The sequence below is a fragment of the Trichomonas vaginalis genome, chromosome II, assembly GCF_026262505.1.
Source record: "Trichomonas vaginalis G3 chromosome II, whole genome shotgun sequence".
Taxonomy (NCBI): Eukaryota; Parabasalia; order Trichomonadida; family Trichomonadidae; genus Trichomonas; species Trichomonas vaginalis.
The window spans coordinates 2,373,758-2,386,874 of NC_067204.1; the positions used below are offsets into that span (position 1 = coordinate 2,373,758).

General features: G+C 31.5%; 5 protein-coding genes across 5 annotated transcripts, besides 1 other annotated feature; all 5 read right to left on the minus strand.

Annotated features, from left to right (window-relative positions):
• Window positions 1–150: 150 nt before the first annotated feature.
• Window positions 151–882, minus strand: TVAGG3_0471800 (glycine-rich protein family; the record flags this gene model as incomplete). Its single annotated transcript, XM_001320979.1, has 1 exon — window positions 151–882. The coding sequence occupies one exon, from the start codon at window positions 880–882 to the stop codon at window positions 151–153; it is 732 nt and encodes a 243-aa protein (XP_001321014.1).
• A 1,418-nt stretch (window positions 883–2,300) lies between these two features.
• TVAGG3_0471810 (glycine-rich protein family) lies at window positions 2,301–4,453 on the minus strand (the record flags this gene model as incomplete). Its single annotated transcript, XM_001320978.1, has 1 exon — window positions 3,293–4,021. One exon carries the CDS (start codon window positions 4,019–4,021, stop codon window positions 3,293–3,295), a length of 729 nt encoding a protein of 242 aa, XP_001321013.1.
• Window positions 4,454–5,063: 610 nt separating this feature from the next.
• Window positions 5,064–5,092: a mobile genetic element.
• A 1,404-nt stretch (window positions 5,093–6,496) lies between these two features.
• On the minus strand, window positions 6,497–8,707 carry TVAGG3_0471830 (cyclin-dependent kinase inhibitor 2C-related family; the record flags this gene model as incomplete). Its single annotated transcript, XM_001320977.1, has 1 exon — window positions 6,497–8,707. The coding sequence occupies one exon, from the start codon at window positions 8,705–8,707 to the stop codon at window positions 6,497–6,499; it is 2,211 nt and encodes a 736-aa protein (XP_001321012.1).
• A 996-nt stretch (window positions 8,708–9,703) lies between these two features.
• Window positions 9,704–10,835, minus strand: TVAGG3_0471840 (glycine-rich protein family; the record flags this gene model as incomplete). The annotated part of the gene is made up of 1 exon (XM_001320976.1): window positions 10,288–10,638. The coding sequence occupies one exon, from the start codon at window positions 10,636–10,638 to the stop codon at window positions 10,288–10,290; it is 351 nt and encodes a 116-aa protein (XP_001321011.1).
• A 69-nt stretch (window positions 10,836–10,904) lies between these two features.
• Window positions 10,905–12,702, minus strand: TVAGG3_0471850 (amino acid transmembrane transporter protein; the record flags this gene model as incomplete). Its single annotated transcript, XM_001320975.1, has 1 exon — window positions 11,175–12,542. One exon carries the CDS (start codon window positions 12,540–12,542, stop codon window positions 11,175–11,177), a length of 1,368 nt encoding a protein of 455 aa, XP_001321010.1.
• Between the last annotated feature and the right edge of the window lie 415 nt (window positions 12,703–13,117).

Below are 13,117 nucleotides of genomic sequence, written 5' to 3' on the forward strand. Positions count from 1 at the left end.
TTTAAATCATTTATGTTTATTTTATTTTTAATTTAATTTTGTCACGTTTTAGCACATCAAAATTGAATCTATTGGCACTTTTTTATGTGATAAGAACACATCCATAAGTAAGTAAAATAATCACGTTTATTATATTTATGTTTATTATTATTATGATTGTGTTTCGAAAAATAAAATAAATAAAAGGAAATATGAAAAGTGTGAGCGATTGGTAGAAACACAAGAAGGATAGATGATGCTGTCCAGAATTGTGATAATAAGACGACCGTTGCCTTCCCAGATGCCAGGATATGTCTTGACATCACTAAAAAGATATCCATTATCAAGACTGAATGAATATGGACGACTATCATTTATGTTGTAAAAGCTATCTGTTGCTGTAATGTTTCCTTGAGGGATGATTGCATTCTTCGAGAGTGCCCATGAACTTCCTCCTCCTGAACCTCCGTTTCCGTTGAGACCTGCAAATCCTCCAAACCAACCACTTCCTGCACCTGGTCTATCATATCCTCCATCACCTTTTGTAACTCCATTTTTATTTTTCGAACCATCTTTTTGAGCAGATTCTCCGGATCCAAATGTAAACCCAGAGCTGGAATTAGCAATTTTCTCTGAATTCAGGACGCCATCTACCCAATAACCTTGAGTAGTAAATCCACCTCCTGAACCACCTGAACCATCATCACCTTTCTTATATGTATCAATATAATAATAATTATCAGAACCACCTCCAGCACCAGCTACAATAACACGATGCCAAAGATCGTTTGACAGGAATTTGACAGCGGTTTGACCACCGCCACTTCCCGAGCCATAATCTTTATCAGAACCATAGTAATTAAAGGCAGAACCTCCTCCTCCATAACCGCCTTTAATCATCATATTAACATCAAAATTATTTGCATTCGGATTGTATATAAATGCTCCTTGACCACCTATCGTCGCAAATGCGGTTAGAGATGAAGAAATTTTTACTATACCTGAGATATAGCCACCAGCGCCGCCACGGCTGCTTACTTGATGACATTTCGCGTTTCCATTAAGAAATTTTACAATGTCCTGACTTATACAATTTCCGTTTTCATCAATATGTGTTGATGTATGGCCAGCAGCTGCGCCTCCTGATGCACCATAGAGTTCAAATTTATAGACGCCGGGATGAAATTCAATGACATATTCGGTACATTCGAAATTTGTTGGACATGGATAATCGAATGTATATGTCCTTGTGACATCATTCTCACTCACATTTGTATTATATTTTGATTGATCTAATAACTTATATGATAAAATTGGAAATCAGTCACAATTTCGAAAATACTTTTATAAAAATGATTAATCAATCAATAAAAATATCATAATTTGAAATTTCATATAATAATACCAAATCTTTTCTTGTTTTTTATTAAAGTTACGATTTTTCAAAAATGTATCAGAGCAAGAATCTTAATTTCGAATGCATTGAAGCTCGTATCAGCGATCACACTAAGAGTGAAAACTTCTTTTGATACGTTTGAGATCGGAATTATCAATACATTCATGAAATCTCCTGAAATAATCTTCATCAACTATTAATGCCAAAGAATTATATATTTGCATACAAAATACAAAAGTTATCCTGAATTCGCTCACAAAATACATGGAATTCAATATATTTGATGATATGATTGAAGTTTCATAACAAAGTGAGAAAACAATAATTATTTCTACGAATGAAATTGATAATAAGATCGATTTATAAGATTGCGAAAGTATAATAATCTTGATGCATTTTTAGTTTATTTCGATCAAACTAACGACCTCAATAATTGTTTTATTTATTCAACAATGTTTAATATTTCATCCCAATGAGAATATTTCCATGGAGTTAACTCGATGCCAATACAAAAGATAAAAATAAGCAATGCAATGCACTCAATAAAAACAATAAAGAATTCATTGAATCAAAAAAAAAGATTAATCAAAAAGGAGAATATGGTCATACTGCCCTTCATATTGCAGCAAGTTAGGTTACAAAGAAATGGCTGAAATGCATTTTTCACATTGGACAAGTTACAATGAAAAATAGAGTACCCGAAAAAAGTTGTAGACGCTGAAATAAGTTGTATACGGGGAATTTCTTAATGCAAAATTGTTGGAAACAACACAAAGGATCATATCGCATGCTAAATTCATGTTTTAGCAAAAAGCATCCAATATCAAATTACGATTTGATAGAAATTTATTTAAATAATAATAAAACTGGTTTGTTTAATTAATTTAACTAATAATTAAGCTTTATTCATTATACATACTTGTTTTAAATTGGAATAAAATTTATAAATTTAATTTTTGACCTTCTATAGGTAGAATTGTATCATCTTCCTGTGTATCTATCTTCAATGTGTATTTTATTCCTTGGGCAAAGACTTCATTCAGTTTTTAATCTTTGTAAAGATTGCATTTGTACAAATGGTATAGGATACGTAATTATACAATAATCGCCTATACAACAACTTTTGATTCATTTACATCAGGATTGGAAGACTGAATTGTAGAGGTCTTGGAATCTTGTGAAATGAGCTAAAGAATCCTATAATTCAGTGCACTAAGCTTAAACATCATTGTCAATGAAGTAACCTAGAGTTAGTTATAATGATGCTGGTGGTAATCAACCACATAACTAGGCACAGATGAAAAATGAAAAAAATTTAAACGAAAACATAAATTTTAAACGGCAATTGTATACATTTCCTTTTTTTTTCTACTTGCAAACATAATGATAATTACTAACAAAATAAATTTTCTTATTTTCAACAACTTATGTTTTGATTAAAATTTTACAAATTAAATGGAATATTGATTAAATTAATAACTTAAAATTGGTCTATGTACACAATAATTTAATTTATTATAATTGTTTAGTCTAAAATAGTTATTCATTGTTAAGATTGAATCGATATCACGCGGAATTGGGTCAGATGCCATTATAACAAATTAGCATGTTCTATCCCATATATGCAATATATTCTCCCATAGAATTCCATATCTAAACTGTCTGTATGAAGATGTATACAACTTTTTCACCGTATACAACTTTTTTCGGGTACTCTATTTATGTTTTAACCACCTCTTCATCATACAACATATCATAATCATAAAGAATTTATTTGATTTCTTCTATCACATAGTGCAAATATCGATGGGGAAAAAAGTGGAAATGGAGATACCGACCATGATCATGCAATAAATAATATTAGTCATGTTTATGTTTATTGATAAAGAGAACTTTCTGTTTGTTTATTATCGATAACTATGATTGTGTTTCGAAAAATAAAATAAATAAAAGGAAATATGAAAAGTGTGAGCGATTGATAGAAACACAAGAAGGATAGATGATGCTGTCCAGAATTGTGATAATAAGACGACCGTTGCCTTCCCAGATGCCAGGATATGTCTTGACATCACTAAAAAGATATCCATTATCAAGACTGAATGAATATGGACGACTATCATTTATGTTGTAAAAGCTATCTGTTGCTGTAATGTTTCCTTGAGGGATGATTGCATTCTTCGAGAGTGCCCATGAACTTCCTCCTCCTGAACCTCCGTTTCCGTTGAGACCTGCAAATCCACCAAACCAGCCGCTTCCGGCACCTGGTCTATCAGAATAACCAATTCCGCTTTGAACTCCTTGAGGATTTTTGGATTTGTCTTTTTGAGCTGATTCTCCGGATCCAAATGTAAAACCGAATGTTGAATTAGCTAACCTGGCTGAATTATAAATCCCATTTTCCCAGTACCCTTGGGCTGTAAAGCCACCGCCTGATCCTCCTGATCCATCATCGTTGGTATTATATGCATCAATATAATAATAATTATCAGAACCACCCCCAGCGCCAGCTACAATCACACGATGCCAAAGGTCATTTGACAGGAATTTGACAGCGGTTTGACCACCACCACTTCCCGAACCATAACTTAGATTAGTATCATAGAAACTAAAAGCAGAACCTCCGCCACCATAACCACCTTTAAACATCGAATTAGCATCATAATTATTTGCTTTGTTTACGTATGTAAAATTTCCTTGACCACCTATCGTCGCAAAAGCGGTTGTCCGACGAGAAAGTTTAATTATACCTGAAATATAACCACCTGCACCACCGCGATTACTAACTTTACGGCATTTAGTATTTCCGTTGTGTAGATTGACTATATCTTCACTTATGCAATTTCCGTTTCCATCAATGTGTGATGATGTATGGCCAGCAGCTGCGCCTCCTGATGCACCATAGAGTTCAAATTTATAGACGCCGGGATGAAATTCAATGACATATTCGGTACATTCGAAATTTGTCGGACATGGATAATCGAATGTATATGTCTTTGTGACATCATTCTCACTCACATTTGTATTATATTTTGATTGATCTAATAACTTATATGATAAAATTGGAAATCAGTCACAATTTCGAAAATACTTTTATAAAAATGATTAATCAATCAATAAAAATATCATAATTTGAAATTTCATATAATAATACAAAATTGGGTCTGTTTTTATACTAAATTTAATCGAATACCCTCTATTTCCATGTATTACCGTTTAAGGTTATTTTTTTGCATAAAAAAATCCATTTAGCATGATTGAAGTATTATTTTTAAAAAATAACAATAAAATATTAATTTATACAACAGTGTTATATATCCCTTACATTTTTGTGGCAAATGGAGAGGGTAACGGCGTCGAAATTGCATAATTTCAAATCTCCTTATCTCAACGAATGCAAGAGGGATGGGACTGAAATTAGGCTATTTTAATAGGTATGAGGTATCAAACATTTTCACTGATGAAAAATTGAAAAAGCTGATTTCAGCTTTCTAATCATACCTTATATATGTGGTATCATATCAAAATACTGATATTTTTTGACACACGAGCATTCTATCACAATATTCTAAGGTCAAAAAGTTAGTATTTTTGATCAGGATAAAGTAAATATAAATCACTACATAGTATATAATATGGCTGCTATACTTTTCGGCTATTAAAATAAAGATATATTGATTTTTTTCATTATATGTCAGAAAGTGGGAAGTGCACCATTAATTTTACTCAGTTCAGAGTTTTACCCAGATTTGCCTTACTTTTACCACCTCTCTAAAGCTGGGGACACCGCCTATCGTTGGGAGTAGCTATTAAATAGAACCACCAAGGGTATTTTTCGAGCTGCTGGTGTAGTGTAGTGTAAACATCCGACATAATGATTCATTATGCCAAGGTTTGATTCCCATTTAGCCAAATTTTTTCTTTTTTGGATCATGAATTTTTTTTTGGGTCACTATAAGATTTGTTTCATGTTCTAAATCTGCTGCATATGTAATCTATCTTTATTTACCTATTTTTTAAAAATCTATTGGATTGCCAAATTTGAATATATTTAAAATCATAAAAATCCAAAAACTATAAATATATGTTTTATGCATAGTGCCGATACTCAAATATCAGATTACTTAGATCCATGAATAATATCCGAATTTTTTTTCTTAAAATTAAACTTCAAAACTTCTTGCAATCTTATTCTTAATCAATTGTAAATTTTTAAAACCATTTTTTAAAATAATTTTGCGTAAATTTTATTCTCATGTTGTTTTAATCGAAAATTGATACATTTTCAAAAAAATAATATTGACTTATGAAATTCATTTTTAAGGTGAAATAGTATTGTTTTTATTAAAGTATATGAATAATATATAAAAAATTAATGAATAATATAAGCAGATTTTTAGTTTACAAAACAAATATGAGCAATGCAATTTCAAACTTTTGCTGGCAATTTCGATATTGCTCAAGTTTGTAGTATTTGTGATACCTATAACATCGGCTTAATCAAAATTCGATTTTTCTTATGAGTTATTGAGAAAATTTGATTGCAATGAGAAGGATTTCGACGTTTTTGATAAACTAAGAGCTGAGCTTTAGGGGTTCAGTTCATTTATGGCTGTAGTTTGATGCGTAGATCTCTTTTTTATTGTAAATTCTTTCAGCATGGAGATCGAGAATGAATCTTTTGAGAACTTTATGAGTTTTTACACCCGTAAAGAGGTCCTTCGAGGAAAGATAGTCCAGACTACATGAAGATGTGGGTTAACAAAAAAAATCCGATGGTTTCCCCATATTCATGTAGATCTTCGAAAAAATGAGCACCAAAAAAGCCAAAAAAATAGGCTTTTTATTGGATTTGTACACTAGATCAATAATCTATTTAGGATCTGACACTCTTTTTAGCCAGAGATATGAGGTCCTTTCTAGGAAAACGATCTATTCATCCATAAAAAAAATGAATTATCGTTTTCCCCAGAAATTACATGGGGAGTGGTAAAAGTAAGGAAAATCTGGGTAATTCAAAATTTTGATATCTCTTCACAATTCAAATTTATACAAAAGTAATAAAGATTATTGTTTAATTTTAAATAATATTATTTTAAATATTTTTATTCTTATATAATGATATTATGCTTTTGCACCATGTGAAATAAGAAGTTCGACTGTTTCATTACAATTACTTAATCGTGCAATATGAAGAGCGGTATCTCCCCATTTATTTTTTTCATTGATATTTGCACCATGTGAAATAAGAAGTTCAGCTATTTCTTTACTATTTTCATATGCTGCAATATGAAGAGCGGTTTGACCATAATTATCTTTTTCATTGATATTTATACCATGTGAAATAAGAAGTTCGGCGGCTTCTTTGCAATAATTTTTTGCTGCATAATAAAGAGCGGTTTGTCCAAAATTATCTTTTTCATTGATATTTATACCATGCGAAATAAGAAGTTCGGCAGTTTCTTTACTATTATGAGTTGCTGCAATATGAAGAGCGGTTTCTCCGGATATATCTTTTTCTTCGATATTTGCTCCATGAGAAATAAGAAGTTTGGCGGTTTCTTTACTATTAGATCTTACTGCATAATGAAGAGCAGTTTTTCCAAAATTATCTTTTTCATTGATATTTGCACTATGTGAAATAAGAAGTTCGGCAGTTTCTTTACTATTATGAGTTGCTGCAATATGAAGAGCGGTTTCTCCGGATATATCTTTTTCTTCGATATTTGCTCCATGAGAAATAAGAAGTTTGGCGGTTTCTTTACTATTAGATCTTACTGCATAATGAAGAGCAGTTTTTCCAAAATTATCTTTTTCATTGATATTTGCACTATGTGAAATAAGAAGTTCGGCAGTTTCTTTACTATTATGAGTTGCTGCAATATGAAGAGCGGTTTCTCCGGATATATCTTTTTCTTCGATATTTGCTCCATGAGAAATAAGAAGTTTGGCGGTTTCTTTACTATTAGATCTTACTGCATAATGAAGAGCAGTTTGTCCATATTCATATTTTTCATTGATATTTGCACTATGTGAAATAAGAAGTTCGGCAGTTTCTTTACTATTATGAGTTGCTGCAATATGAAGAGCGGTTTCTCCGGATATATCTTTTTCTTCGATATTTGCTCCATGAGAAATAAGAAGTTTGGCGGTTTCTTTACTATTAGATCTTACTGCATAATGAAGAGCAGTTTTTCCAAAATTATCTTTTTCATTGATATTTGCACTATGTGAAATAAGAAGTTCGGCAGTTTCTTTACTATTATGAGTTGCTGCAATATGAAGAGCGGTTTCTCCGGATATATCTTTTTCTTCGATATTTGCTCCATGAGAAATAAGAAGTTTGGCGGTTTCTTTACTATTAGATCTTACTGCATAATGAAGAGCAGTTTGTCCATATTCATATTTTTCATTGATATTTATACCATTTGATAGAAAATATTCACAAAGAGATGGAATATTAAATATCACCGAATTAATAAAGCATTTGTAAACATTATTAGTTTGATCGAAATAAACTAAAAATGATTCAATATTATTATACTGTGCACAATAATCTAAAACTATCTTTAAATGGTATTCATTCATCAAGAATGTAACAAAATCTATGTTGTGTGAAATAATTGCATATTTCATGCATCCTTCATTCGGGTGTTGATGTTTCAAACATTCGCTCATGATTTCTGGATTTCCTCCTAAAAATGAAAATTTAAGACATGTTTCAGTTATTTCTGATTGAAATTTCGTTCTTAATAACTTGAAACAATCAACTGCTCCATGATAACAACATAATTCAAGTAATGAATATCTTCTAGGATAAAAATCAATTGGATATAATCTGCTTTCAAGTGTTTGATCTTTATCAAATTCATCTCTTTCAGTGAATTGGATGAATCTTTCTAAGTTATTATACATAATTGCTCTGTAAACTGTATCTTCTGAATGAATATCCAGATTTCTTGAGTTAATTTTTTCAAAATCATTGGATTTGTCTAATTTAATTCCATATTCTTTGTAAAACAGGAAGTTTGAAACAGATTCAACTTTTCTGACATCTGTGACATGGTAATCATCAGATATGTGTTTGGCAAGAGATAAATATGACTTTGTATAGCGATTATTATACGGAATGATACGTAAAATGTCTCGAATAATTATTTGTGGAGGATGTTTATTTGAATCAATCAATTCTGTTTTGATAAGTTTGTAAATTGAGTTTAAATCTTCTTCATTTTCAGTTTTCAGCTGATATAACGCATTATATGAATCAATGTAGTATTTGTAGATACTTCGAAGTTCGCTGAATTTATTTGGATGAATGTCTTTGTCGGACATTAATAATTTTTTTAAATGACAAATTTGCATATTAACATATAAATATCTTTTAAAGTCATTATAATAAATAAATATTGTTTTAGACATTTGGAAATCAATGATCACAAAGATTTCGGAAATAAAATTATGAACTTTAATTAAGATCATATCATATGTATTAAATGACACAATAACAATATGAAAGTCGAAATCAATAAGATTTACATCCAGATGATTATCTTCAAACAAGATTTTTTTGCCAATCACTCCAAATCACCTGATTTTATGAATATATGTCAAGAATCACACATAATTAATAATAATATTTTTTATTTTCATAAAGGTACTTTTAATGGGCCAAAAATTGAAAATTTTTAATTTCTCTAGTTTCTAGCCAGAATTAATATAGAGTTCATATGCAAAAAGTGAAACTACTATGGTATGGAAAAAATATCAAAGTTCCCCACTTAAACACTATATATATATATTAAATTTAGTCTTTTATTCCTAAAATGAATACTTTTTGACATTTTTAGAACTTTTATATTATGAAGTGAATAATCCCAATTGCAAAAATGATAAGGATAAGAAATTGATTACTAAAACAAAAAGTGACGGTAATTCCTGGAAATAGAGGGTAAACTTATTTTCTTTAATAAAGTCTCTTTTTCAAATTTTTTGAGAGGTGTTTACTCAATATTGATGGATGTAGTACCATAAGGAAACTTTATGTAGGAAAATGAGTTTAAATTTAAATTTATTCAAGAATTATCTGCATTTTTGATGCTTAATAGAAGCATTATGTTTCTAACCAAAGCGGCAACATTTGTTGAGTTATAATACCAGAATAATATGAAGATTTTAAATATCTTTTAATATCTACTAGAAATAATGAGCGAGATTGTCCATGAAACACTTACGAATATTATAGTTGGTTATTACATTTAGAAGAAAGTCTCGAAAAAAATAATAAATAAATGTAACGATATATGATTGTTTGTTTATTATTGTTATGAGTGAGTTTCGAAAAATAAAATAAATAAAAGGAAATATGAAAAGTGTGAGCGATTGATAGAAACACAAGAAGGATAGATGATGCTGTCCAGAATTGTGATAATAAGACGACCGTTGCCTTCCCAGATGCCAGGATATGTCTTGACATCACTAAAAAGATATCCATCATCAAGACTGAATGAATATGGACGACTATCATTTATGTTGTAAAAGCTATCTGTTGCTGTAATGTTTCCTTGAGGGATGATTGCGTTGGCAGAGAGTGCCCACGAACTTCCTCCTCCCGAGCCTCCATTTCCGTTGTGACCTGCAAATCCACCGAACCAACCACTTCCTGAACCTGGTCTATCTTGATAACCACTTCCACTTTGAACTCCATATGGATTTTTCGACCCATCTTTTTGAGCTGATTCTCCGGATCCAAATGTGAATCCAAATGTAGAATTAGCCAATCTAGAAGAGTTCATGACACCATCATCCCAATAACCTTGGGCAGTAAAGCCACCTCCAGAACCTCCAGAACCATCATCAGTAATACCATATGTAAATGCGTTGTCAAAACCACCTCCGGCACCGGCCACTATTACTCAGTGCCAAAGGTCATTTGCCAGGAATTTGACAGCGGTTTGACCTCCGCCACTTCCCGCACCATCAGCGTCGCCGCCATCGTAGTAATTAAAAGCATAACCTCCTCCTCCATAACCGCCTTTAATCATATCATTGCGATCAAAAGAAGGATAAAGAACACTAAACGCGTATATTCCTCGGCCGCCGATTGTAGCATAAGCAGTGATACGCTTAGATAATTTAATAATTCCAGATATGTACCCACCGGCACCACCACGACTTCCTACTTTGTTGCATTTTGTGTTGCCATTGGCAATAGCAACGTATGCTTCATTTGTACAATTGCCTTCTTCATCAATGTGTGACGACATTTTTCCTGCATATGCACCACCAGGGGCTCCATAAAGCTCAAATTTATAGACACCAGGATGTAATTCAATGACATATTCGGTGCATTCTGAATTTGTCGGACATGGATAATCGAATGTATATGTCTTTGTGACATTATTAACACTTACATTCAGATTATAATTTGAATTATTTAATAACTTATATGATAGTATTGAGTGTTAGACATGAATTGGAAAAGCTTTAATAAAAAATGAGTTACTCAACGATATAATATGTGTAAATAGTTGAAATTTCATGAGGTTTAAAGATATTGTAGGTTTTTCAATCTATACCTGGAAAATTGGAACAAAATAAATATCATTTCTGAAATTTATCAGGAATAACTAGCATTAACTTTGTGTGAATCCAGAAGTCACTTCATTTCGGATTCCAGTGTGTAAATTCCATTAATTTTACATCATTATCTTGAAGTTTTGATAGATTCATAGATATAATGAGCTAAAAAATCATATATAGTATTTAACCGCAAACAATAATATATAATATTTATTCTATCTTAATGAGAAGTGATTGCACTCTTAACATTGATAATAATAGTTGCAATAGCAACAAAAATACCTATTATAATAATGAGCCATGACCACCAGAATAATATAGAGTTAAGCCTTGGCTTGAAATGCATATAATAAAGCAATCCTGGGACAGTAATATTGATTAAAACGCCGAAAGATCCGCAATAATCGAGAATTGTCATAACCTTTGGATAAAATGCTGCAACGCAAACAGGAATTATGTGTGCGATTGCATGTGCAATTGCCAATTTTGGAATTGAAAGGTTATATGCGTCATTTTCTCTGAAGAAGAACTGCGACCATGTGGCAACAATCGGCTTAACGAATATAGGATAAGAACATGATACAGCGATTAAGCATCCTCCCTTGACAATATTGAATAATACATCTTTCTGGAACTTTTCATACGAAAAGATCAATTCTGATGTTCCAACATCAAATATCATCATGTATCCAAGAACTCCTGGTATGGCAAGTATAGCAAAGCATGCGACACTTGTGAATTCCAAAGCAATACTTCTCTTCTTGAGGTCTTTGTTGTACTTCTCAATGATTGGAAGTGTAGTAATTGGCAATGTGAAGTTAAGGAAGAAGACAGACAAGGCTGAGAAGATTCCAAAACCAAATTTGCCAATTGAGAAGTTTGGATCCTTAAAGTTTTGGTGTGGGATGATCTTCGGCGATCTGATGATGACAACCAAAACATAGAACAACATAATAAGGATTGTCAATGAAGAGAAATACGATAAGAATTTCAAAGATCTTGGAATTGCCAATGAAACTGGTAAGATACTGTAAATGAATGTGATTGCAACACGGATCATGTAGGTAACTTTGATTCCTTTGAGAACAAACCATTGTTGAATTACATCACATGCGATGACAATGAATGCGACCACGCCTGATGTGCAGAAGACTAAGGATATGATGGAAACAATGATTTGGCCAACCCTTCCGAATATTTTCAATGAGATGTCATCTAATCCTGTTCCTTTGACTTCCTTTTGAAGACGAACAAGAATATTAGCACAAACATAAGATATATAAGCTGCAACTGCAAGGAGTACAACTGATGGGATGATTCCTATTTCTTTGAATTTTCCTGGTAAGGAAAAGATACTTGCTCCAAGTAATGAGTTCAAAAGATTGATAACTGTGGCGAAACGTCCTACTCTGTGTCTTTCAAATTCTTCATCTTCCTTCTCATTATCCAAGGAGGCATCTGGATTTTCTGGATTTTTCTTCTCAGAAGAGTCTGATTTTGTTTCTTCTGTTGTAGTATATGAGTTAGAGGAGTCTAATGTTGTTTCTTCCTCTACTTGAACAACTTGTGGTTCATGTTGATCTTCCATATGTTATAAAAATGATGATTTAATTTCAATAAAAGCTCTCAATTTTGGATAATAAAAATTAAAAACAATAAGAACGTTGTTATATGCATTATTTTGTTACCTTGCAATAAATTTGAGAGTGAATAAGGATAAAAACCTGTAAGTTGATTTTGATATGATGATTTGTGTTCAGATCATATGAATAAAAATACTAAGTTTTTCATTTTTATAAAATCTATTTTCTGACATATTTTCTGAGAGATATTGGACCAATCTAGTATTCAATTTCTAAAATCAAATTTCACTGAAAAATCAAATGCAATTGTTTCCAATATTGGGGCATAAAAGGAATAAATGGATTGAAATAACTATTTTTTTTGTCTTTACTTATATAAAGTGGCGACTGATGGGTGATTTTGCCGATTAATTTCAATTGAAAAAGGTTATATGGCATAAACAGGTGTTTTTTCAATGATAACAATATATTTTTCTTGGATAATACTGCAATTGTAATGTTATTAGCCTCATGGTATAGAGAAAATCTTTCAAATTTATCATATTGTTTCAAAAGAAAAATACAACTTACAAAAAAGCTG